Source organism: Balaenoptera musculus, chromosome 3 (genome assembly GCF_009873245.2).
Source record: "Balaenoptera musculus isolate JJ_BM4_2016_0621 chromosome 3, mBalMus1.pri.v3, whole genome shotgun sequence".
Lineage (NCBI taxonomy): Eukaryota > Metazoa > Chordata > Mammalia > Artiodactyla > Balaenopteridae > Balaenoptera > Balaenoptera musculus.
In genome coordinates, this window is record NC_045787.1 from 144,822,956 (window position 1) to 144,847,064 (window position 24,109).

At 34.4% G+C, this 24,109-nt stretch overlaps 1 protein-coding gene across 3 annotated transcripts in view; it reads left to right on the forward strand.

Annotated features, from left to right (window-relative positions):
• Positions 1-24,109, forward strand: part of RANBP17 (RAN binding protein 17) — a 307,007-nt gene that overhangs the window by 70,345 nt on the left and 212,553 nt on the right. For all 3 annotated transcript variants that reach the window (XM_036846016.1, XM_036846017.1, XM_036846018.1), the window contains one exon: positions 6,298-6,433. In XM_036846016.1, coding sequence (XP_036701911.1) covers positions 6,298-6,433 — 136 coding nt within the window. The remainder of the gene's footprint in view (positions 1-6,297; positions 6,434-24,109) is intronic.

Genomic DNA, 24,109 nt, shown 5'->3' on the forward strand with positions numbered 1-24,109 from the left:
AGTTTTCCCCAGAAACCACATGGAACAGCTGTGCTTCAAAGCAGTCCATCTTGGTGGTGGGGGGGAACGGGGACTGAGGGCAAGTGGTTTATCTGTTCACTTATTTCTGCGTCCCATTTTTTTAGTGGTTGAAATCTACTCCCGGAGTGTATAACTTTTCCATACTTCTTAGTTGTGTCCCCTGGCCTCTTTGAGGAGCTGCTGGGGAAGCCAGAGCTACTATTGGTCCTGTTGGTTGGAGGTAGGGGCTGGCTGGAGCTATGGTAGGCCTTTCCTCCCCCTGAGTGAGGATTTATAACTGCAGGAGCTGTGCGAGTCTTTACTGGGACTACAAGGCAAGTGGTTGAGCCCAGGGACAGGAGGAGAGGTGGTGGGGTTGGTGGGGGGTTAAACAGGGCCGAGTAGATTCAAGGTGGGGTATGTACCAGGACTTACATAATTTGCCTAGAAAAAACATAAATATATGTGTTTTAACATACTGAGATTTTAAATTAAATAAGAATGATGTTTTATGTAAAATTTTAAAATATCAATTTCACATGGAGAAATTCCAGGTAACTGGAACTGTCATACTAGTGCCTTCTGGTGTTGTTATATGATAACCTTTTTAACTCCTGGGAGGATGCTACCAAATTAGAAGTTGAGAAGCTCCTGCCAAAAATCTATGTGTTATTTTATCAGAAAAAGGTTGATATTCATAAAAACTTCCAATGTTGTGATAATGATATTTAAAACATGTTACTTTAACATTTTTAAATATGCTGCTTTAACTTAGCAAATAAGTATATTTGTGCTCGGGCCACACAATTCTGATTAAATAAAGATAATTTTATAGTCATTTCGGTTTCATTCATCGTGACCAGAATGTAAACCTCTTGAGAGATTTCCCAGGGATTTTGTCTTATCCCGTATCCTCTCTAATCTGCTGGTGGCTGCTGCTTTTCGGCTCATTCCTCTCAGTTAGGCCACCCTCTGTTTCTGTTTCTTCATGTTGCTCTCACCTGTTCATCTCCCAATCATTCCTCATTATTCATTGAAGACTTTTGCAGCTAGCTCAGTGTTTTGCTCTCTGCCCCAAACCCTGCTGTGATATAGATGACTTCAACTTCTTTCCCATCCGGTAGTGTTGCTTCCTCTTCTCTACACAAGAAACTTCCAGTGGCTTCCTGTCACACGTGAAACAAATTCCAAATTCTTGCCATAGCCCAAAGTGTACTGTGCTACTTCTCAGACCTTATTTCCTATCCCTTTTCATTCAGCTCAGCTACATACACTGACCTCCTTGCTATTGAGTATTACCAATATGTTTTCGCTTTAGGGCCTTCGCGCTTCTCTTCTGCTAGGAATGCTTTCTCCCAGATGTTTATGTAGTAGTCCGTCACTTCAATCAGGTCTGTACCCAGATGTCTCTACCTCTTTTGACCTCCCTATCCAAAATAACATCCTTATCCTACTTTATTTTTCTTCATAGTACTTATTACCTCTTGATGTTTATTTGTTTATTCCACTAGAATAGGGAAGGAATAAGCTTTATCTGCTTTGTTCACTGCTGTATCTTTATCTCATCTGCCTGGCAAAACCTAAACTCTGAAGGAATTCAGAGTTTTCTCTTAATTCGTCGAGTGATAAAAGAAATTGCACACTTCTTTAGATAGGTACCATTGCCAACTAAGATATCTTTTTTTTTTTTAACCTTAACTGAGCCCTCAGCATGGCTCAGTGATTTGTGTTATTTTAGTAATTCTTATCTTTTGACTTCCAAACACTTACTGAACTGTTTTCCTTGCATGTTTTGTCCCACATGTACCTCTAATTCAGTGACTAAACTTAAACTCGTCTCTTCCATCTACTCCCAACCCTGACTCTCTTTGTGTGTCTCATCACTGTCAACTCAATTGCCTAGGCTTGAATCCTGGGACTTCTCCTTAACTTTTTCTTTTTACTCTCACCAACATCCATATAGTCATCAAATTCTGTCACTTCTACCTTCTGCTTATCCCAATTAGTCCAGTTATTTCTATTACCCTTGCTGTTTTAACTCCTGTCATCATTTGCCCGGATTCATGCTACAGTTTTACTTGGGCACCTTGTTTCCTCTCTGGCTTTCTAAAATAAAGATGTGATTATGTCTGTGCTTTGCTTAAAGTCTGCAATGACTTTCATTGCTATTGGGATTAAAATCAGTGTGATTTATCAGGCTCTTTGTAATCTGGGTCCTGCCTGTTTCAGTAGCCTCATCTCGTGCCACTGTCTTATAGCCGTATAGAACTTTTTTTCAGCTCTTAAATGAGCCGTGCTTCCCCCTCCCCCACCCTGTCTAGAAAGCTGCACATGCTTTCCCCTTTCTCTTGACACTCTCTGCTCTGTTCCATCCTAGAATATTAGGAACTCTCGCTAATTTCTTTGTAGTGTTTATTATAGCACTTGTCATTCCTTATTCTAATTGCTTGTTTTACTGCCTTTCCCTGCATAGGCTATAGATTTCTGGAGGACTGGGAATATATATGTTTCGCTCAGTATTGTATTCTGAACTCCTAATATATACCTGCCATATTATAGGCCTTCAAATATTTGTTGACTGAATAAATATGTATGGAATTGGATATTAAGGGGAATATAAAATAATTGATTATCCAAAAATTCATTTCTTTATACTTGAAATGGTGTACTTATACTTGGATCAAAATTATTTAATATTTATCTTTTTATTCCCTCCATGCTCCAAAGATAATTTAAGATAAAGGTAAAAATAAATGTAAGCCAATAAATTGAAACACAAGTGAATATTGTATATACAATATAAGCTTTGGTCTTATGCACTTATTAGAGGTGACCACAGATCTTTGAAGGGCACTGTGGCAGAGACTACTAGTTGTCCTGTATCTCTTCTTTCCTTCTTTTGCAGTAATAGCATACCTGAAATGTTTTGCTGGGCATTGGCCACCTGAATAAGACTAGATTTACTAGAATCTCTTGCAGCTAGGTATGGTTAAGTGATTATGTTCTGGGCAATTGAATGTGAGTGAATGTGGTATGTGTAACATATATGCACATGGGTGGAGCTGAAGAAGCCATCTTAGACCATAAAGTGATTGGGTGAGTGGAGGCAAGTGTGACAACAAGGTGGAAGGAACCTGAGTCCCTGATACACCGTGGAACACCAGCTAGTCCTAGAGCATTGCCTTGAATTTTTGCTTGAGAGAAAAATAAACATCTATATTGTTTAAGCCATTGTTTTTGGATTTCAGTCACTTGCAGCTGAACTTCTTTTACAACTATCAAAGCTTATTTGACAGATGGATCATGTATCCTTCTGGGAACTCTTTCCTACTCTCCTGCTGGGGATTGTTGGGGTGCCTTTGCAATTCATATCAAGCTGGTGATTTGCATTGCCTCTTAAGCAAATGCAAATCACCAGCTTGATATGAGTTGTAAAGGCACCCCAACAAACTTGGCTATTGGTTTCATGTCTTCCTCAGATTTTTGGAATGTATGTTATTAAAAGGAAATAAAAGTAAACAAGCAATTGCATAGAATCAACAAAGAACCAGAGTAGGAAAAAGTAGGTCCTACTCATAAAGAATTTAAAAGCAGGATATGCTTTAAGTCACTTAAGAGGATCCAGAGATGAAGTTTGGTGTGTGTATCTATTTATTTAACTAAAAATTACTTCAGGAGTCTGTGCGTTCACAAATACACAGACTTTAAAAGTGAGCTTTGTCCCTCCTTTCAAAATCAGAGAATGAACACATCTTTTTAGGAAAAACAAACAAACCTGGTTGACTGATTCTTAAATTTGATCTTTATAAGCTTTCCTTCATGAATTTTAATAGCATTAAAGATATTTAGTAAGTGAAGGTACTTTTAAATAAGTAGCTTAATTTAGGAATTAATAACTATAAAAATGGTTACCAAAATATTATCTCATAACACTTTGGCAGTAAATACCAAGTTTTTAAAAGAAGTTCATTCGCTGTAACGTAGACATTTTGTTCCTAGAACTCTTTGCTGGTAGGGAATAGGACAGTAATTATATTTCACTGAAATGTAAGTTTGTATTCAAAATGGGATTATTAAAATTTGGTGTAGCCTTAATTTTATACAATGTTTTGGAAAGTTATTTAATAATATGAAAAAAATAATTGGGCAAGATATGTTTAGTGAGACAGTTCAATGGAATAAAATAAAAGGTCCAGGAAGTAATATGAATGCATAAATGGACCTAATGTATGTGATAAGGGGTAATTCAAAATAGTGGGCAAAAGACAGACTATACAGGAAAGAAATGGTGTTGAAGCAGCTGGGTAGCCATCTGCGAAAAAATGTTGATCCATATCTCACCAGATAGGTTCAAGATTAATTTCAGTGTATCATACAGGTGAATGTAAAAAGATGGGACAAACACACCTCAAATTTGGGTAAGACCTTGTTATTATATAAAATCCATAAGAGAAAAATTGGTAAGGTTTTCTGCAAAAGAAAAAGAAGAAAAACATGCATGATATTAAAAAAACACCATAATCAAAGTCAAGAGACAAATGAAAAAGTGGAGAAAAATATTTACATCTCAATCACAGGCAAAGGGCTCAGTTTTGTAATATATAAATAATTCGTAGAAATTAGCAAGAAAAAAATAACCCAACAGAAAAATCAAAAAAGGATATGAGCAAAAAGGGCACACAAAAGGACATATGTATGACTTAAAAATATGGACAATTTTGACTTTACATTCATGAGAGAAATACAAATTAAAACTTCACTGAGATACCATTTTTCAGATTCCAGTAAACTGTAAAGTTTAATATCACCCTGAATTATCTTTATGTATATAGACACTCTCATTTACTGATGATGGGAGTATAAATTGTTTCAATTTCATTGGAAGGCAATTTTGTAATAGCTATCAACATTGTAAATTCATATTCTTTAGTAATTTGATTTATATTGGTGTATATTATAACTGAACATGTGTGCAGTGATGTGTACAAGATTGTTAATTGCAGCATTTTTGTAACAGCAAAAAATTATAAACAACCTTAGTGTCCATCAGTGGGGGAAAGTATGAAAATAATGTGGTATGTTCATATAATGATGTTCAGCAGCTGTAAAAAGAGAATAAGGAAGCTCTTTATATCTGACATGAAAAGATCTATAAGGTATATTATTAAATGAAAACAGCTAGGTTTAACAATATAACAGTGTAGTATGCTCCATATGTGTAAAAGAGTTGGGAGGAGAATGTATAGTCATACATACATTTAAAAAGTCTCTGGAATGACACAAACTGTTAACAGCGTGTGTGTGTATGTTATTGTGTGCATACATGGAAGAGTTGGGAGGAGAATGTATAGTCATACATACATTTAAAAGTCTCTGGAATGACACAAACTTAACAGCGTGTGTGTGTGGGTGGGTTAGGGCTAGGCATAGCCGCCTTTGCACAGTGAGAAAAAAGAGGAATAGGTGCTGTTTCCTCCAGAACTTCTACTTCTGTTTCTTAAAAATTTTATTATGATATGGTAATTTTGTTAGCACCAGGCAGTTGGCAACCATTCACTGGAAAATTTTAATGAAAATAGATAGATAACAGAAGGATTTGGGGGTGGGGGGAAATTCTAGACTAAGCTTTTTATTCTATTAAGCTTTTTCTCTAGGAAATTTAATTTAACCTTTATTTCATTTATGATTTTTTGATAATAATTGTTGCATACTTGTATTAAAAATATTTGATTTTGTTAAGATCATCTTGTAATTTATTTCAGGTAAAATTTTTATTACTCATTAAGAAAGTGATACAGCTTGATGGGTGTACCTCTTTTTTTTGTATTTTGAACCATATGACCCCATATGAAAATATGTTGTAATGAAAAAGTAAAATACAAAACTACACATTCAATATCATTCTTCTTTTACTAAAATATTCTATATACATAAATATATAAGTTAATACCTGTGTTTATAAAATAGTTATAATTGTAGATATTTACTATATCTATATATATTATATATGTATATGTCATATATCTATATATAAATGTTTAGTAGAATAATAAATGCATGTCCATGTAGGTTTGTATGCATGTATATGAAGTGCATGTGTTAGGAAAAAGAGCTAGAAGGAGTTAGACCAAATTGTAGTATCTCTTCGTGGTAGGATTTCAGATGATTTTTTAAAATATTTTCTTAATAAGCATTTGTATTTTTCCACTTTTTATATTATGTAAAATTGATGATAAATGTTTTAATGGTATTTCTCTAAGAATTTTTACTGAAGCTTCTTTTTTCCTTCATGAAAAGAGTTTTTCAGCTTATATCTTTAATGGATACCGGATTGCCTCAGTGTTCTAATGAGAAAATAGAACTTGCAATTCTGTGGTTCTTGGATCAGTTTCGTAAAACATATGTTGGTGATCAACTTCAACGAACCTCAAAGGTAGGTTTTTACTAGAGATTAAAATTAATGTTATTGAAGATGAAGAAAGGTGTTCACATATAACAGCTTTAAGCTGAATGATATATTTGGGCAATTTCTACATAAGAAATTTAGTTGATCAATTGAAGTCAATTGATTAATTGGTGTTGAAAGCAATGTGAGATTGCTTGTTTTATGCCTAGATTTACCGTTGTCTTTGAAGATTGATTGGCAGAGTTAGTGAATGTTTTTGTTTTTGTTTTTGTTTTTTGTGAATGTTTTTTATGTGGTTAGTCAAGGTTTAAAACATACGATTTACTCTTTTAGTAGTTCTGAGGGTTTTGTGGGTTTTTTTGATACTTATTTATGTGGTTTCCAGTGTATTTTCCACTCATTCCTTGGCATTTTTACATGATAAAGGATGAGGACAAGAAGAGTAAGACATGCCTTTGAGAGGCCGCAGTTAACTTAGTGAAGGGAACACTTCTACTATGGTAATTGAAAGTTTAGCATTAGCAAGTTCAGGTGAATTGATCTTAAGGCATTAAGGTATTATTGAAGGCATTTATGTGAACCCTAACCAGATATTTAGTAGTACTTGGACACTGAGTAAGATCTATGAGGTTTTTTTTTTTTTCTTTTCTTCCTAGAATAATAACTCTTTCCAAAACCTTCTCTGTTGGAAGTCCTAAGGATATTCTTGTCTCCTTTGGATTTATAGTTTGTATTAGTAATGTTAAGAGATTAAGTTCTAGAATAAGCTTTTTATATCGAACTGAGCTTTTTTTTCCCTGGGAAATTTAGCTTAACCTTCAGTTCATTTATGGTTTTCTGTTAATAGTAGTTGTATAGTAGTATGAAAAGTATTTGATTTTGTTAAGATCATCCTTTAGTTTACTTCAGGTAGAATTTTCTCTGCTTTTTAAGAAGGTGATATAGTTTGATGCTTTCTTTGTGAAATACATTGTGATATTTTATTGCCATTTAGGATTTTTTTTCATTCAGGATTAATATCAAAAAAATTTTCTTAGAATTAAGTGGACATTGAATGAGACCACTAGGGAGAAAAAGGAGTAGCTAGATATAACTGTTTTAGGTTGACAGTAAGACAAATTAGAATCAGACAAAAATTACATGGTATAAAATTTATACAGGATACACATTGAATTATGATAAACTGTCTTGTTTTAAATGTACCCAGAGAGTTTATTTTGCTTTTGCAAAAGTGAATACTCTTGAAACATTGCTTATCTAATACCCATTTGGTCTGGGTCCTAAATCAGAACAGTGTAATATGGAGTGGAAAAGCCTTAAAATTATTGTGGTTAAAGCACTTGGAAATAATTATGTAAAATGAAATCAATTGTTTTAGGGCAGTGGGTTTGAGTTTTTTTTCTGAAGATTCTTGTATGTATATAACTTTTAATATAAGGTAATTGTGAAAAAAGTGAATTATAAAAGATAAGTTTTTCTTTTTTTAAATTGCTTACATATTAGGAAAAAATAAACACATCATCAGACTGGTGTTGATTCTTTTTATTTTAATTTTGCTCTAACATTTTTGGTGCATCTTATCCTATATTCAAAGAGAATAACGTGATTTTATTTCTGAGGCATTCCTACTGCATAACCTTGAAGTGAAGCCAAAGCTTTCCACTTTTCTTTTCTTTTTTTTTTGGCTTGTCTGCTGATCTGCCTTAGTAGGAACTGTTTTGGGGGTCCTTATTGTGTGCCCTGGCACTCTTCTAGGAACTCTTCACATTCTCTCTAGGTCTTATAACAAGCCTGCAAGTTTGGTATTATTGTTCCCATTTTACAAATGAAAGAACAGACTGTCTAAGACATTTATAAGTTCTCTACATACTGTTTTTCTGTCAACCAACTAAGGAGGACTAGATGGAAAATATTTTTTGGTGAGAGCATTCCGGATTATGGCAAAAAAAGGGAGAGCATTAGGTTAAAGTAAGCGAATAATGTTCAGTGTGTACTTATTTTGTACCAGGAACTTTCCTAAGCTCTCCTAAGCATTCTGTCATTTAATTGGATCATATAGAGTATGACTTAAAGTTCTTCCCAGTCTCTTTTCTATGTATGTCATCAGTTTCATGCTTCACTACTCCATACTTGTATTGCATACTTTTATGTGTACTAAATTTTTTTCAGCTCCTTTAACAGTCTACATTCTCTTTCAATTCTGGACCTTTGAAAAAAAAATGTTTCCTTTGCCTGGGACACTATTTTTTTAAATTCAGCTTCCACTTCCCTACCTTACTTAGCTAACTTCTACTTTTCTTTCACATCAGATACCCCATCCTTTAGGATGCTCTTCTTAACTTAAATTCTGGGAGAGTTCCTTTTCTCCTACTTTCCTTTCACATCAGATACCCCATCCTTTAGGATGCTCTTCTTTTTTTTTTTTTTTTAAATTATTATTTATTTATTTATTTATTCATTCTTGGCTGTGTTGGGTCTTCGTTTCTGTGCGAGGGCTTTCTCCAGTTGTGGCAAGCGGGGGCCACTCTTCATCGCAGTGCGCAGGCCTCTCACTATCGTGGCCTCTCTTGTTGCGGAGCACAGGCTCCAGACGCGCAGGCTCAGTAGCTGTGGCTCACGGGCCTAGTTGCTCCGTGGCACGTGGGATCCTCCCAGACCAGGGCTCGAACCCGCATAGGATGCTCTTCTTAACTTAAATTCTGGGAGAGTTCCTTTTTTCTGTCCCCTATTTTAGGATTATTATACTGCATTGTAATTATTTCTTAGCAAAACATATAGAGACTATAATTTGGGTTAGGACTGTTCTGTCTTCTTTATTATCACCTCCACATGCTTGGCATATTGCTTGTATGCTTTCTACTAGATAATGGTTGAATGTATATATTTAGTAGAATTTCATAGCAATTGGGTCTAGATATCATGTATAATACTTTCAGGTAACAAAGGGTATGTTCTTGAGTTGGAAAATGATGCTGACTTTAGTGAAATTGTTTGACAGGTTTTTTTAAAGATATATTAATTTATTTATTTTTAATTTATTTATTTTATTTATTTATTTTTGGCTGCATTGGGTCTTTGTTGCTGCACACGGGCCTTCTCTAGTTGCGGTGAGTGGGGGCTACTCTTTGTTGTGCTATGCGGCCTTCTCATTATGGTGGCTCCTCTAGGCACGGGCTCTAGGCACGCGGGCTTCAGTAGTTGTGGCTCATGGGCTCTAGAGCACAGGCTCAGTAGTTGTGGCGCACGGGCTTAGTTGCTCCGCGGCATGTGGGATCTTCCCGGACCAGGGCTCGAACCCGTGTCCCCTGCATTGGCAGGCGGATTCTTAACCACTGCGCCACCAGGGAAGCCCTGTTTGACAATTTTAAGTAAGGTATACAATTAATAAGCATCTTAAAAATTCTATAAAAGCCTTCATATGCAAAATAATATAATTTATAGAAATAAATGCTCCAGGAACCAAGGTGGGAATCATTGAAGTGATTGTATAGAAGTATGTCCTATAAGTGAGAAAGAGAAATCATAAATAGTGTCTGTAGACATTAATTGAGCAATTAGTCTGTGCCAAAGACGTTGCTCAGCACTTGACAGGCATCTAATTTCATCTCACAAAAACTCCATGGAAATAGTTATCTTTATTAACATCCCCACCACTTTTTACAGATATGGAAACTGAGGCTTGGAATAGTTAATTAATGTGATTAAGTGGTTGAACCTGGATTTGAACCCAGGACACCTGATAGAGCCTTTGCTGCTAACCACTTTGCTGTATTGCCTCCTGTTGGATCTTTGACTGGGATATTGAATGGGCCTTTCAAGCTCAACAGGTTCTAGAAAGAAACATTGTCTTCTAAAATGCTTTCTACCTACTTTTCTATTTTGAGGAAGAATGACTTTGAACCCAAAATTTCCACTTGGTTCTTATTTCTTATGTCTAATCTGTCACCTATTCTTGCTGATTTTATTTCCTAAATATCTCTCAGTTCCACTCTTTTCTCAGGGCCTTTCCTTTTTATTCTTGTTACTGCTTACATTTCACTAGATTTCAGAAGTCTTCTGGTTGTACTTTTGTTTCCTTTTTGCCTTCTTCCAGCCCATTTTCCATACTGCCACCAGAGTAATCTTTTCTTCGGTAGAAAACCAGAGAGGATAGTGTAATGAATAGTCACACATCCATCTTCCAGCTTTGTCAAATCTGAATGCTTTGCCATATTTACTTCAGATCTGTATATTTTAAAATTAAATATTGAAAACATATTGCTCTGATTCTGTTTGCCTCACTTCTTGCCCAAAAGTAACTACTACCCTAAATTTAGTGTGATTTTCATGTACGATATTGTTCTTTCCCACATTTCTATATATTTATTAACAAAACATAGTATTATTAACTTTATAGAAAATTATTAGGTAGAAACTTGCCTTTTTTGATCAACATTGTTTTTGAGATTTATCCATGATGATACATGTAGTTTTTGTTTGTTTGTTTGTTTGTTTTAAAGAACAGGTGTCATTCTTTTTTTTTTAATTTATTTATTTTATTTAGTTATTTTTGCCTACATTGGGTCTTCGTTGCTGCACACAGGCTTTCTCTAGTTGCGGTGAGTGGGGGCTACTCTTCGTTGCGGTGCATGGACTTCTCATTGCAGTGGCTTCTCTTGTTGCAGAGCACAGGCTCTAGGCGCACGAGCTTCAGTAGTTGCAGCGCATGGGCTCAGTAATTGTGACTCACAGGCTCTAGAGCACAGGATCAGTAGTTGTGGCGCACGGGCTTAGTTGCTCTGTTGCATGTGGCATATTCCTGGACCAGGGCTCGAACCCGTGTGCCCTGCGTTGGCAGGCAGATTCTTAACCACTGCGCCACTAGGGAAGCCCTGATACGTATAGTTTTAAGTATTTTAATTATTTAGTGGTATTACAATATATTACTGTGCCATTATATATTCTTTTTTTTTAATATAGATTAGGTGTTTCCAGTTTTAACATTTACAAAAAATACTGCAGTATGTATACTAATACCTATTTCCTCATGCATATGTATGAGTTTCTTGAAGGTAAATACTAGGAGTGGAATTGCTGGGTTGTGGAATGTTCATATCTTCAGCTTTACAAGATATTATCAGGTTGCCCTCCTAAGTGTTGTAACAGTTTATTCTTCTTCCCCCAGCAGAGTAGGTGTGTGTTGCTGTATATTGTCATAATACTTGCTTTTGTCAGTCTTTAAATTTTGCCAGTCTTCAGGGAACACATTTCTTCCTGTGCCATTTCTCTGCTTAAAATTATTATTGATTTCCCATTATTTACAAAATAAATTTCTTCTTATGGTCAAACTTCACCTACCTTTGCAACTTTTTCTTTTGATACTGCATTCTATTCTATGACATGATGTATATGTGCTGCTGTGTATTTATTTCCTGCTTGCATATTTCAGTTATCCAATGAATATTAATAAGTAACTACTATATATTAAGGCCAGGGATACAAAGGCAAATAGGATGGTCCATCTCCCCAGTAAGTTTATTAATTAAAGAGGGAAGATAACAAATAAAGAAAAAAAATAGAAAATTTATCCACGTTTATATTGAAACAGTATATAAATAAGGAAAAGACAAACTTTTAAATAAATGCTGCTGGGATATTTTGTTATATCTATGTAAAAATTGTATTATTCATAGCATATAAATATCAAATCCAACTAAGTTAGAGGACTCTTAGTGTGAAAAGTAGAAGGTTATGATTTAGGGATAGGGAAGGATTTTTTTAAGACATAAAAAGCCCAAAGTGTAGATACAAAGGTTGATAAATTCTACCCATTTTAAAAGTAAAAACTTCTGTGGATAAAAAAGATACAATAAATAAAGTAAAAAGACAACCTGTAGACAGGTTGTAAGATATTTGTAATACATGTAACTTAAAGAGAGTCAATATTCAGTTATATAAACAATTTCTATGAATCAACAAGAGAAAAACAACTCAGTAGAAAAATAGGCAAAAGATGTGAATAAACAATTCACAGAAGAGGAAATCACAATTGCTGATAAATATGAAGAAATGTTCATCCTTTTGCGGACTCCGGAATGCAAATTAAAGCTACAGTGAGTTACCATATTATACCTGTGAGCTGGAAACAGTTACAAAGTCTGACAAGTGTTAAGTATTTGTCAGGAAGTAAAATAGCAAACACTCTACACTGCTGGTGGAATCCAAATCGGTAAAATTGCTTTGGAAAACAGTTTAGCAATATTTAAGAAAGTTAAAAATGCATATACTCTTGGATCAGGGAACAGAAGTTCTAAGAACATACTTTAAAGATGCTCACATGTGTATGGATGACATATTTAAGAATATTTTGGATACAACATTGTAAATCAACTGTACTTCAATAAAATTTTTAAAAAAATATTTCAGGTATACAAACAATTGGTAAACTTAATTTTAAAAATACCACCTACTTTAATACCCCAAAAGCCCTTCATAAAATAGGAATAAATCTAATGAAAGATGTACAAGACCTGTACAGTGTAAACTCTAAAACATTGTTGAAAAAAATTAAATGAGGCCCAAATAAATGGACATATATGTACTATGTTTATGAATCGGAGACTCAGTATCATTAAGGTCACTTAAGTAAAGTAAGTGGTAACAGTGTTTCATGAAATAGAGAATATCAGTAAAGAAATGGAAATTTTTTTAAAAAGAAACAAATAGAAATTCTGTAGTTGAAAAGTACAATAATTGGTATGAAAAGTATACTAGAGGGGCTCAACAATATATTTAAACTCGCAGAAGAAGGAATTAGCAAACTTGAAGATTGACTATGTCTTAGTTTGGGCTACTATAATAAATACCATTGACTGGGTGGCTTAAACAACAAAATATTATTTCTCACAGTTTTGGGGGCTGGTAGCCGAGATTAGGGTGCCAGTGTGGTTAGGTTCTTGGTGAGGGCCCTCTTCCTGATAGTGTACTCACATGTCCTTCCTTGCTCCATGCCAAAAATGAGAGAGTGGTTCTTTGTCTGCTCCTCTTTTTATAAGGGCATTAATCTCATCATGAGGGCCCCACCCTCATGACCTCACCTAACCTTCGTTACTTCCCCCAAACCCCACTTACTAATACCATTCCTTTGGGAGTTAAAGATTTAACATATGAATCTGGGGGGAACACAAACATGTAGCCCATAACAGATGGCTAGAGATTGTAGTATTCAAAAAACAGACAAAAAAGAATGAAGGAAAATGAACGGAGCCTGAGAGAACTGTAGATCACCGTTAAGTACACCAACAAACATATGGAGTACCTGGTAGGAGGAGTAACAAAGAGGACAGCAAGAAAGGAGCAGAAAAATATATTTAAAGCAATAATGGCTTAAAAATTACCACATTTGTTGAAAAACATTACCCATCAAAGAAGTGTAACAAAAAAGGTCCACACTAAAATCACACCATAGTAAAAATGCTGAAAGACAGACAAAGAGAAAAATTTGAAAGCAATGAAAGAAAAACTACTCCTCACATACAAGGGAACTCCAATAAGATTAATAGCTGACTTCTTTTTAGAAACAGTGAAGGCCAGAAGACATTTGGATGTCATATTCAAAATGCTGAAAGAAACTGGTAACCAAGAATTCCATATCCAGCAAAACTATCTTTAGAAATGAAAGGAGAATTAAAGACATTTTTAGATAAACAAAAACTGAGAGAATGCATTGCTATCAGAGCTGCCTTATAAGAAATGCTAAATGAGGTACTGCAGGCTGAAAGCAAGTGATCTCAGACAAATTCATACAGATCCACGGAAAAAGCCAAGAGCACTAATGAAGCTAATTAAGCAATTAAAAAATAGAGTACTTCTTCGCTTAACTGATTGAAAAGCAATTGTATATAACAGTTACATATTTTATATACATATACACTGTATCGATAGCATATAACATGTAGAGATGTCGATAGCAGCACACAGAAGGTGGGTGGGGAAAAAAGAAAAAAGAAGGTGGGTGGAAGCAAAGTTGTGGAAATGACACAAGATGGTAACTCAAATATAAGAATCAATAAAGAGAACTAGAAATGGTAAATAAGAATGTTTATCTAGCAAACACTTTAAACATTTTCTTGCTTTTTTTTTCTCTCAACTTCTTTAAGAGACAAAATTACGTAAAGAAATAATTACCATAATTTATTGTTGGGTTTGTAATATGTAGTTGTAATATGTTATAACATACAATAACAATATTACAAAAGGGGAGCAAAAAGAATAGAGCTATGTAGGAGCAACATTTCTTTATCTCATTGGAACTAAGTTAGTATAAATCTGAGGTAGATTCTATTAAAATGTATATATTGAGCCCAAAGGCAACCACCCAGAAAGTTACCAAAAAAATGTATAGTGAAAAGAGTCATTAAAGTTTTTTAAATGTTACATTAGAAAATATTCGCTTAATGCAAAAGAAAGCAGTACAGGAAAGCTAGAGGAACAAAAAAGACAGTAGACATTTTTTAAAAAGTAAAATGGCTGACATAAATCTAACAATATCAATAATAGCATTACATTTAGAATGGATTATATAATCTAACCAATAGGCAGAGATTGTCAGATTAAAAAAAAAAACAATGTCCAACATGCTATTTACAGAACACACTTTTTAAATTCAAAGATACAAGTAGATTGAAAGTAAAGGGATGGCAAAAGATATACAGACAGCAACCATAAAAAAGCTGGAGTGACTATACTAATATCGAACAAAATAGACTTTAAAACAAAAAATGTCACTAAGGATGAAGAGGGACATTTTATAATGATAAAATAATCAACCCACGAGGAAGATATAACAGTTACAAACATATTACTACCTAAGAACAGAGGCAAAAACTGAAGTTTCTGTTTTTTACATGAAGCAGAAACTGACAGAAATAACAACATTAGTTGAAGAATTTAATGCCCTAGCTTCAATAATGAATGGAACAACTAGACAGAAGATCTATAAGGAAGTAGTAGACTTGAACAGCACTATGAACTAACTGGACCACAGACAACTATAGAACACTCCACCCAACAACAACACAATATACTTTCTTCCCATGTACACACAGAACATTGTCCAGGATGGACTATGTGCTTTACCATAGAACAAAACTCAGTAAATTTAAGAGGATTGAAATAATACAAAGTATGTTCTCCAACCACAATGGAATGAATAGAATTCAGTAAAAAAGAAATTTGGGAAACACATATATGTGGAAATTAAACAACACTTCTAAATAACAAATGAGTCAAAGAAGAAATAAGAAGGGAAATTAGGAAATACTTCTAGGTGAAAGAAAATGAAGACACAATATACCCTAACTTATAAGATTCATTTAAAGCAGTACTTAGGGCTAACTTTATAGCTATAAACACCTACATTAAAAAAGAAGAAACATCTTTAATAGCCTAACCTTCTACCTTAACACACTGGAAAAAGAAGAAGCTAAACCTAAAGTAAGCAGAAGGAAGGATATAATAAAGTAAGAATAGAAATTAATGTAATAGAAATTATAATTCATCAGAAATTAAATCACTATAATTCAGGAAAATTCATTTCAATACTATAATGACATACCACTTCACTCACCCCTAGGATGGATATAATCATAAAGACAGATAATAACATATTGGTAGAGATGTGGAGAAGTTCGACCTTCATACACTGTTGGAATGTAAAATGGTGCAACTAGTTTGGAAAACAGACTGGAAGTTCTTCAAAAAGTTGAACATAGAGTTGCCATATGATCCAGTAATTCCAGTCCTCTGTATATACCCAAGAGAAATGAAAGCACACATCCACATAAAAACTTTACACACTATTCATAGAAGCATTCCTAGTAGTCATTAAGTCAAAAAAAATCCAAATACCCATCAACTGAAGAGAGGATAAATAAAATGTGGTATATCCCTAAATGGAATATTATTCAGTCATAAAAAGGAGTGAAATATTGATACATGCTACACCATGGATCATCCTTGAAAACATTACGCTAAGTGAAAGAAGCCAGTCACAGAAGAACAAATATTGTGTGATTCTACTTACAGGAAATTTCCAGAATAGACATATCTATAGAAACAGAATGTAGATTATTGTCTAGTAAAGGTTTCTTTTTGTGGTGTTGAAAATATTCAAAAATTGATAGTGGTGATGGTTGCAAATATCTGTTAATATACTAAAAACCAATTAATTGTACACTTTAAATGTGTGATTGTATGAATGTCTCAACTACTACCAAAAAAGGACTAAAGCTCACTTTTAAAATGGGGAAAAGATTTAAACAAGCACAACTAAAGAAGATATCTAAATGGCCAATAATCACATAAAAAAATGCTCAACATTGTTAATCATCAGAGAAATATGAAAGAAGTATCATTTCACACCTGCCAAAATGGCTAAAAATGAAGACTGATAAACCCAAGCCTTGACGATGATGTGGAATATATGAAACTATGATATGTTGCTGATGGCAGTGTAAATTGATGTATGCATTTTGGAAAACTATTTGATGAGTCTACTAAAGCTGAACAGAGCTTACCCTATAGTTCATCAGTTTCACTCTTAGGTATTTACCCAGAAGAAATAAGTTTATATATCCAAGTGACTTATATAGGAATGTTCATAGCAGCTTCATTTATAATGTCCCCAAACTGGAAACCTGTGTTCACTAACAGTCTAATGGATAGATAAATTAATGTGTACCACATGGCAGTAAAAGAAAAGAAAAATATTATGATACATGCAAAAATGTGGGTAAATTGATGATAATCAATTTAGGCATGATGATGAATGAAAAATTAGACACAAAGTATACATTATGATTCTGTTTAACAATTTAATGTGCTATTGATTGATTTGTGAATATCAGTCCACCCTTAAGTCCCTGGAATAAATCCCACTTGATCATGGTGTATGATCCTTTTTATATATTGTTGGATTCAGTTTGCTAAAATTTTGTTGAGGATTTTTACATCTGTATTCATCAGAGATATTGGCCTGTAAAAAAATTTTTTTGTAGTGTCTTTGACTGGTTTTGGTATTAGAGTAATGGTGGCTTTATAGAATGAATTTGGGAGTGTTCTGTCCAGTTCAGTCGTTTGGAGTAGTTTATGAAGGATCAGTATTAGCTCTTTGGTAGAATTCCCCTGTGAAGCCATTCGGTCTTGGACTTTTGTTTGCTGGGATTTTTTTGATTACAAATTCAATTTCACTTCTAGTGATTAATCTGTTCAGATTATCTGTTTCTGATTCAGTCATGGAAGGTTGTATGTTTCTAGAAATTTGTCCATCTCTTCTAGGTTGTCCAGTTTGTTGACATATAACTATAGAATTCTCTTAAAAGTTTTGTATCTCTGTGGTATTGTTTATTTCTCCTCTTTCATTTCTTATTTTGTTTATTTGTGTCCTCGTTTTTTCTTGAGGAGCCTGGCTAAAGGCTTATCAATTTTGTTTATCTTTTCAAAAACCAGCCCTTTGTTTCATTGATTTTTTTTCTATTGTTATTTTTGTCTCTATTTTACTTTTTTCCTCTCTGATTTTTATTATTTTCTTTCTTCTGCTGACTTTGGGCTTTGTTTGTTCTTCATTTTCTAATTCCTGTAGGTGGTAGGTTAGGTTGTTTATTTGAGATTTTTCTTGTTTCTTGAGGAAGCCCTGTATTGCTATAAACTTCCCTATTAGAACTGCTTTTGTTGGTATCTTATAGATTTTGGAAAGTTGTGTTTCCACTTTCATTTGTCTTGATGTATTTTCTGATTTCCTCTTTCATTTCTTTATTGACCCATTGGTTTTTTAGTAGCATGTTGTTTAGTCTCCATGTGTTTGTTTTTCCCAATTTTCTTCCCATAATTGGTTTCTAGTTTCATACTGTTTTGGTTGGAAAAAGTGCTTGATGTAATTTCTGTTTTCTTAAATTTGTAGAGACTTGTTTTGTGGCCAGCATGTGATCTATCCTGGAGAACATCCCATGCGCACTTGAAAAGAACGTATTTTCTGCTGTTTTGGGATGGAATGTCCTGTAGATATCTGCTAATTAAGTCCGACTGATCTAATGTGTCATTTAAGACCACTGTTGCCTTACTGATTTTCTGTCTGGATGATTGTCCATTGATGTAATGGGGCATTAAAATTTCCTACAATTATTGTGTTATTGTCACCTTCTCCTTGTATGTCTATTAATATTCACTTTATATATTTAGGTGCTCCTGTCTTAGTTGCATATATGTTAACGAGTGTTATATCTGCTTCTTATATTGATCTCTTTATCATTTATAATGCCCTTCTTTGTCTTTTGGTATAGTCTTTGTTTTAAAGTGTATTTTGTCTGCTGTGAGTATTGCTACCCTGGCTTTCTTGCTTTTATTTGCATGAAATATCTTTTTTCCATCCCCTCATGCTCAGTCTGTGTGTGTCTGTAGCTCTGAAGTGAGTCTCTTATAAGCAGCATAGAGATGGGTCTTATTTTTTTATGTAGTCAGTTACCCTGTGTCTTTTGATTGGAGCATTTAGTTCTTTGACACTTAAAGTGATTATTGATAGGTATGTACTTATTGCCAGTTTGTTACTTGTTTTCTGGTTGTTTTTGTAGTTCTCTTTTCTTTTCTTCTGTTCTTTTCTGGTTTGATGATTTTTTTGTTTGTTTGTTTTAGTGGTATGCCTGTATCCCTTTCTCTCTAGTTTTTGTTTATCTATTGGAGGTTTTTGACTCGTGGTCATCATGGGGTTCATATGTGTTGGCCTATAACTATATCTACTTGTTTTAAACTGGTATTGATTTAAGTTCAAACTCATTCTAAAAGATCTATATTTCTTTACTCTCCTCTCCCACATTTTGTGCTTGTGATGTTGTATTTTACAGCTTCATGTTTATCCCTTTAATGTTTATTGTAGTTATAGTTGATTTTACAATATTTTGTCCTTTGATCTTTGTACTAGCTTATTTCAGTTGTTGATCTCCAGCCTTTACTGTATATTTGCCTTTCCTAGTGAGTTTTTTTTTTTCCTATCCTATAGATACTTAATTCTTGTTATATCCTTTTCTTTGCACTTTAGAGAAGACCCTTTACATTTCTTTTATGGGAGGTTTAGTATTGATAGTGATGGGGTCTTTTAGGGTTTTTTTTCTCCTCTGCTCAGTGGCTGTCACCACCCTACTGGGGGCAGGGGCAGGTTTCAAGTTGCTGAAATAGAAGCCCTGAGGATCAAGTCTGAGCTGGCTCTGTTCCCTCTGTGTGTGTGCTCTCCCTCCTCCCAGCACTGGCACCCTTGCCCTAGAGGGGAGCAGTGCTGGAGCAGCAGGGGCTGGAGCAGGCGCTTGGTTTGGATCTGGCCACAGGATTGTGGCAGTCCCAGCTGTAGTCAGAGTCCTAGACCACTTAATGTCAAGCTGCTTCCGTAAATGCCAGTAATGCCTGCCCATGTCCCATTCGGGTTTTGTTCAGGGTTCAAGCCACCTTTGTCCCTCACAACTGAGCACTCCCCTTAGCCACTGCAGCCCTAGCCCTAGTGTGGAACCATGTCGCAAAGCAAGCAGGGCCAACGTGGGCGCTTAACTGAGGTTGGGCCTTGCGTTGGGACGATCACAGGAAATTTGTAGGAGTCTAGGGCAGTTTCACTCTGCTTTCTCCACTTTATTTCAAGAGTAACCAAGTGTGTGCATGCCCTTCACCAGCAGAATCTAGGTTTCTTACAACCTTCCTGTTATTCCCACTGGTTTTCTAACCAGCTAAGGGAACTTGTATTGGTGGTGTCAGACTGCAGGGCTGGAGCACCCAGTATGTGACTTGAACCTCTCACTCCCTAGAGAGGATCCCCCTCCTATTCTTTGTCCCCTCCCAGGGACCCAGGTCCTGACCTGATCGTTTCTCTTTCCTTCCTACTGGATCCCATGTGGATCTTTCTTACAGCCTTGGTTGTACAAGAGTCAGCAACTCTCCAGTTATTTTAGTTTTCAGTGAGAATTTCTCGAATGTAGATGTATTTTTGATGTGTTCATAAGTCCCATGTCCTCCTGCTCCACCATCTTGATCTGAATCCCCCATTGTAATTTTTAATCCAGTTAAAATTGAATTGTAAATTTTAAAATGGGATATGGAAGAACCTTTTTTATAGACACATACACACACAGAGAGAGCTTGGCTTCTGAATATTTATCAGTAGGTGGAAATTTTGAACTTTGTTTTTAATTCCCTTTATTTATTCAAGCCAACCCTACCCATAAACATCAGTTTTGCTTTTGTTGGTTACAGAAATCTCACCAGTAAGTTGAATTGCAAAAGTTAGTTAAATTGTGGTCGTTTAGATCTTGGAATGTACTTTCCTTTAAAAATAGGTCTACAAAGAACTATTTAATCAGTGACACTGATAAATCATAGTATTAATAGAAGTTTCCTGAATTTTGGCCTCCTAAACTAGCACACCAGAAGTTGAGGAGGAAGCAAGTTCCCTTTCCCTTTTAGGATTTAAATTTTCAAATAGACAAGTTAGTCTTAGAGTTTTTCTCTCCTTTTCTTCACTCCCAGTTTTGACATCCTATACAGTCAGTCACCACCAGAGGGATTTCATTCTTTGAAATGATCTGTAACTCTCTTTTCTCCATCACCACACTACGCACAGCAACACACATGCACACAGCAACACACAAACACACACCTCACAAATTTGCTTTTTTTCTAAACACTTGGCATCTGCTAGGTGTCAAAAGGGAAGACTCCCAATTAATGGATGAATGAATTATCCTAGGAAGGATTTGCCTTTTCTAAAGAAGATATTTATTAGTGCCAAAGAATTTCAAATAGTATAACAAAGTGAAGTAAGTAAAAAAATCACTCTGTTTGAGGTAGTTACTTAGATTGAGGCATTATATGGTCTGGGAATGCACTCTCATCTTATTTCTACTTCCATCTCCCCTTTTCTTGCCTTCATCCTCCTGAATTAGCTATTTTCTAAAAATTTGCAAATTGCTTTTCAGGAAGGTTCTCAGGGCATTGTTATGAAGCCAAAGGGAATAAAGGCAACATAGTAATTTATAAATAGGTGACCATGCATTCAGATTTGCCTAGGATTGTCCCAGTTCACACTTGTTGTGCTAGCATAATTGATAGTTAATTGCTCCATCTTTTGTTCTCAGAAGTGTCTCTGTTTGGATAATAAGTTATATGGTCCCTTTATGTACAAGCCATATGCTCATAAATAGGATATTGTAGTAATTCATAAATGGGAAATAACTTTATTAAGGTCAGGCAAAGTGATCCTTTTCTTTTGCTTCTCTGGCTCTCCATACCTGAGTAAAAGCCTTATTTATAATCATCATGAACTAGTGATATATAAGCACATTGTATCCTTGTAATTCTGTGGAATACTTGGAATTTGTACTAAGACAGTAAGTGACTGTTGATGTATTTTCAAGTTATCCAAAATAGAAATGGGAATATTTCAACTTTCAAGTATCATCTTTGTATATGGATTTCTAAATTGTGTTTTGTAATTACTTTACCTGTTATCCAGCTTTCCTCCTGTTGAGTACCACATGAAGCAGCAGATGGCATTCTCTCTCTACAACTGTTAGATCCTCCTGTGTAGAATGTTAGTAACAGTTACTGGTAAATCGAGTAGGGAAGCACGTAAATAAAAGAAAAACATAATCGTAACGGTAACTGAAGTAGACTGCTGTAACTATAATTGCAATCCAATGTTGAAATAATGTACTTGCTGCTTTTCCAGGTAACTTGGATATATTTCAACTTTTGGCAAAACAATTTTTGTATATGTATTTAATAACAGTTTTAGGAGAAAGTATTTAAGAAATCACATGAAAACTGTTTTGTGCATAGGATTTTCACTTTGGTGAAAAATAGGTAGCAGCTTTAAAACGTTTAAACAGTAAACATTTAACATTAAAAAAATATTCTAGTATAACAAGTATATCATGCAGGTTGTAGGGGGAAGAAAGTACCTTCAAAAGTCGATTGTTTTTTTTGAAGTTTGAGTAGAGAGAATAATGATCATTGACTTCGGGATTTTTAGAGAATAATGATCATTGACTTGGGGATTTTTTTTTCTGTTAAGTGTTTTAAAACTTTTTAAAAAGTTTCGAACTTTCATTTTGAGTTGCTTTCACATTTCCTGTGTAAATGTATCATAATTTGTCTCTGTGATAGAGTGTTTTCAGAGCTAACTACGTTTTCCTTCTTGGAGAATGGTTAGTGCTTATAGTCCTAGTTAATGCTTATAGTGCTGGATTGTTTTATTGCTCAAGGATTTTTTCTTTCAATTGTCATATAATACATCTAATACCTATATAATACATCAGAATTCAGACAGACCCTTTTTTAAAAAACATGATTTCTCTACCCCCATTCCCATGTAATTCATCTTACTTGATAATATTTATTAACTATTGAAAAAACACATTCTATGTCTCTGCTTAATAGAAAGTTGAGCAAAGCAGCCTAAGGCCTAATTTTTTTTTTTTAATGTTTTTGCTTTATAAATGGATTTGCCAAGTTATGCTTGGCACTCCACTCCCTAAGTGCATTTAAGTGTTGATTCAAGAGCATTAAGTACTAGACAAGGAGGTTTGCAGCAGAAAAATCTAAAGTTAAAATCTTAGCAGCTGTTAATAATTGAAATTATGATGTAATTTGGAGAAATACAGGATTTAAATTGGAAAAATAATGGGCTTAGTTTATTATTTTTAAACTGACTCCTATGTATTATTTATCATACCAAATCAAATATACCATTATTTGGCATATGTAATCATGTAATTCTTTATACATGTATTCCTTAAACACTTATTGTCTTCCTTGTGCTTAGCACTATGCCAAATCCTGGAATACAAAGATAATGATTATTTGTAAAAACTTGATAAAGTATATGCTTATACACAGAGTATTTTAAATCTATATTTTCTTATTTTTTCCATTTATTTTAAATGATTATAAATTCTGAAGCGTTTATAGAATTTGACATTTGTGGACAAAATGCACAAAGTAAAACTACATGTGCATTTGGATTATGAATGACATATTTTGGATTGTTCTCTTCATTAATTTTTTAAAAGGCAGAAGATAATACTTTCTTTTGGTGGTGATTTTTTTGCCTCAGATACATTTATCTGGACATCTTTTGATGTTTGAAGTTTTCCTAATGATTCTAAGAAATTGTTGTGATAAAAATAATAAATGAAATAGTATGTGGATGTGACTAAGATGTATCTTTGAAGCGTTTTCAGCACTAAAAAACACTCAGTTTAAAGAGGTTTTAGTTTTTAAATTTTACAACTAAAAAATTTCTTTTCTCCCCACATTGGTCTGTAGTTTTTCTGAATAGGCATTGGGTCTTGTGGAAATTATACACAAGATGATCTTTCCCTACAAATCAAAAGGTGAGGCATGCAAATCTACTGAATTTACACTAGAAATGTGTTCACCTGTGATGGTGTTGCTAAAATTGGTTATGTTCCTTATTATTTAGTGTCAAAGTAGTTATCAGTGAGAATCTCCTACTTCATTCCAGAAAGTATTTTCTTTTCTTCTGTTGATAATTGCTTTAAGTGGCTTGCTTGAAGGGAATCCGGATGAGAGAGGATCCATCCTACTTCTGCTGCAGAAACCCTGAAGCTACGTAATATTTGTAAATAATCCATCCCACATCTTTGTTTCTTTTAGCTTCAAGGAATGCTT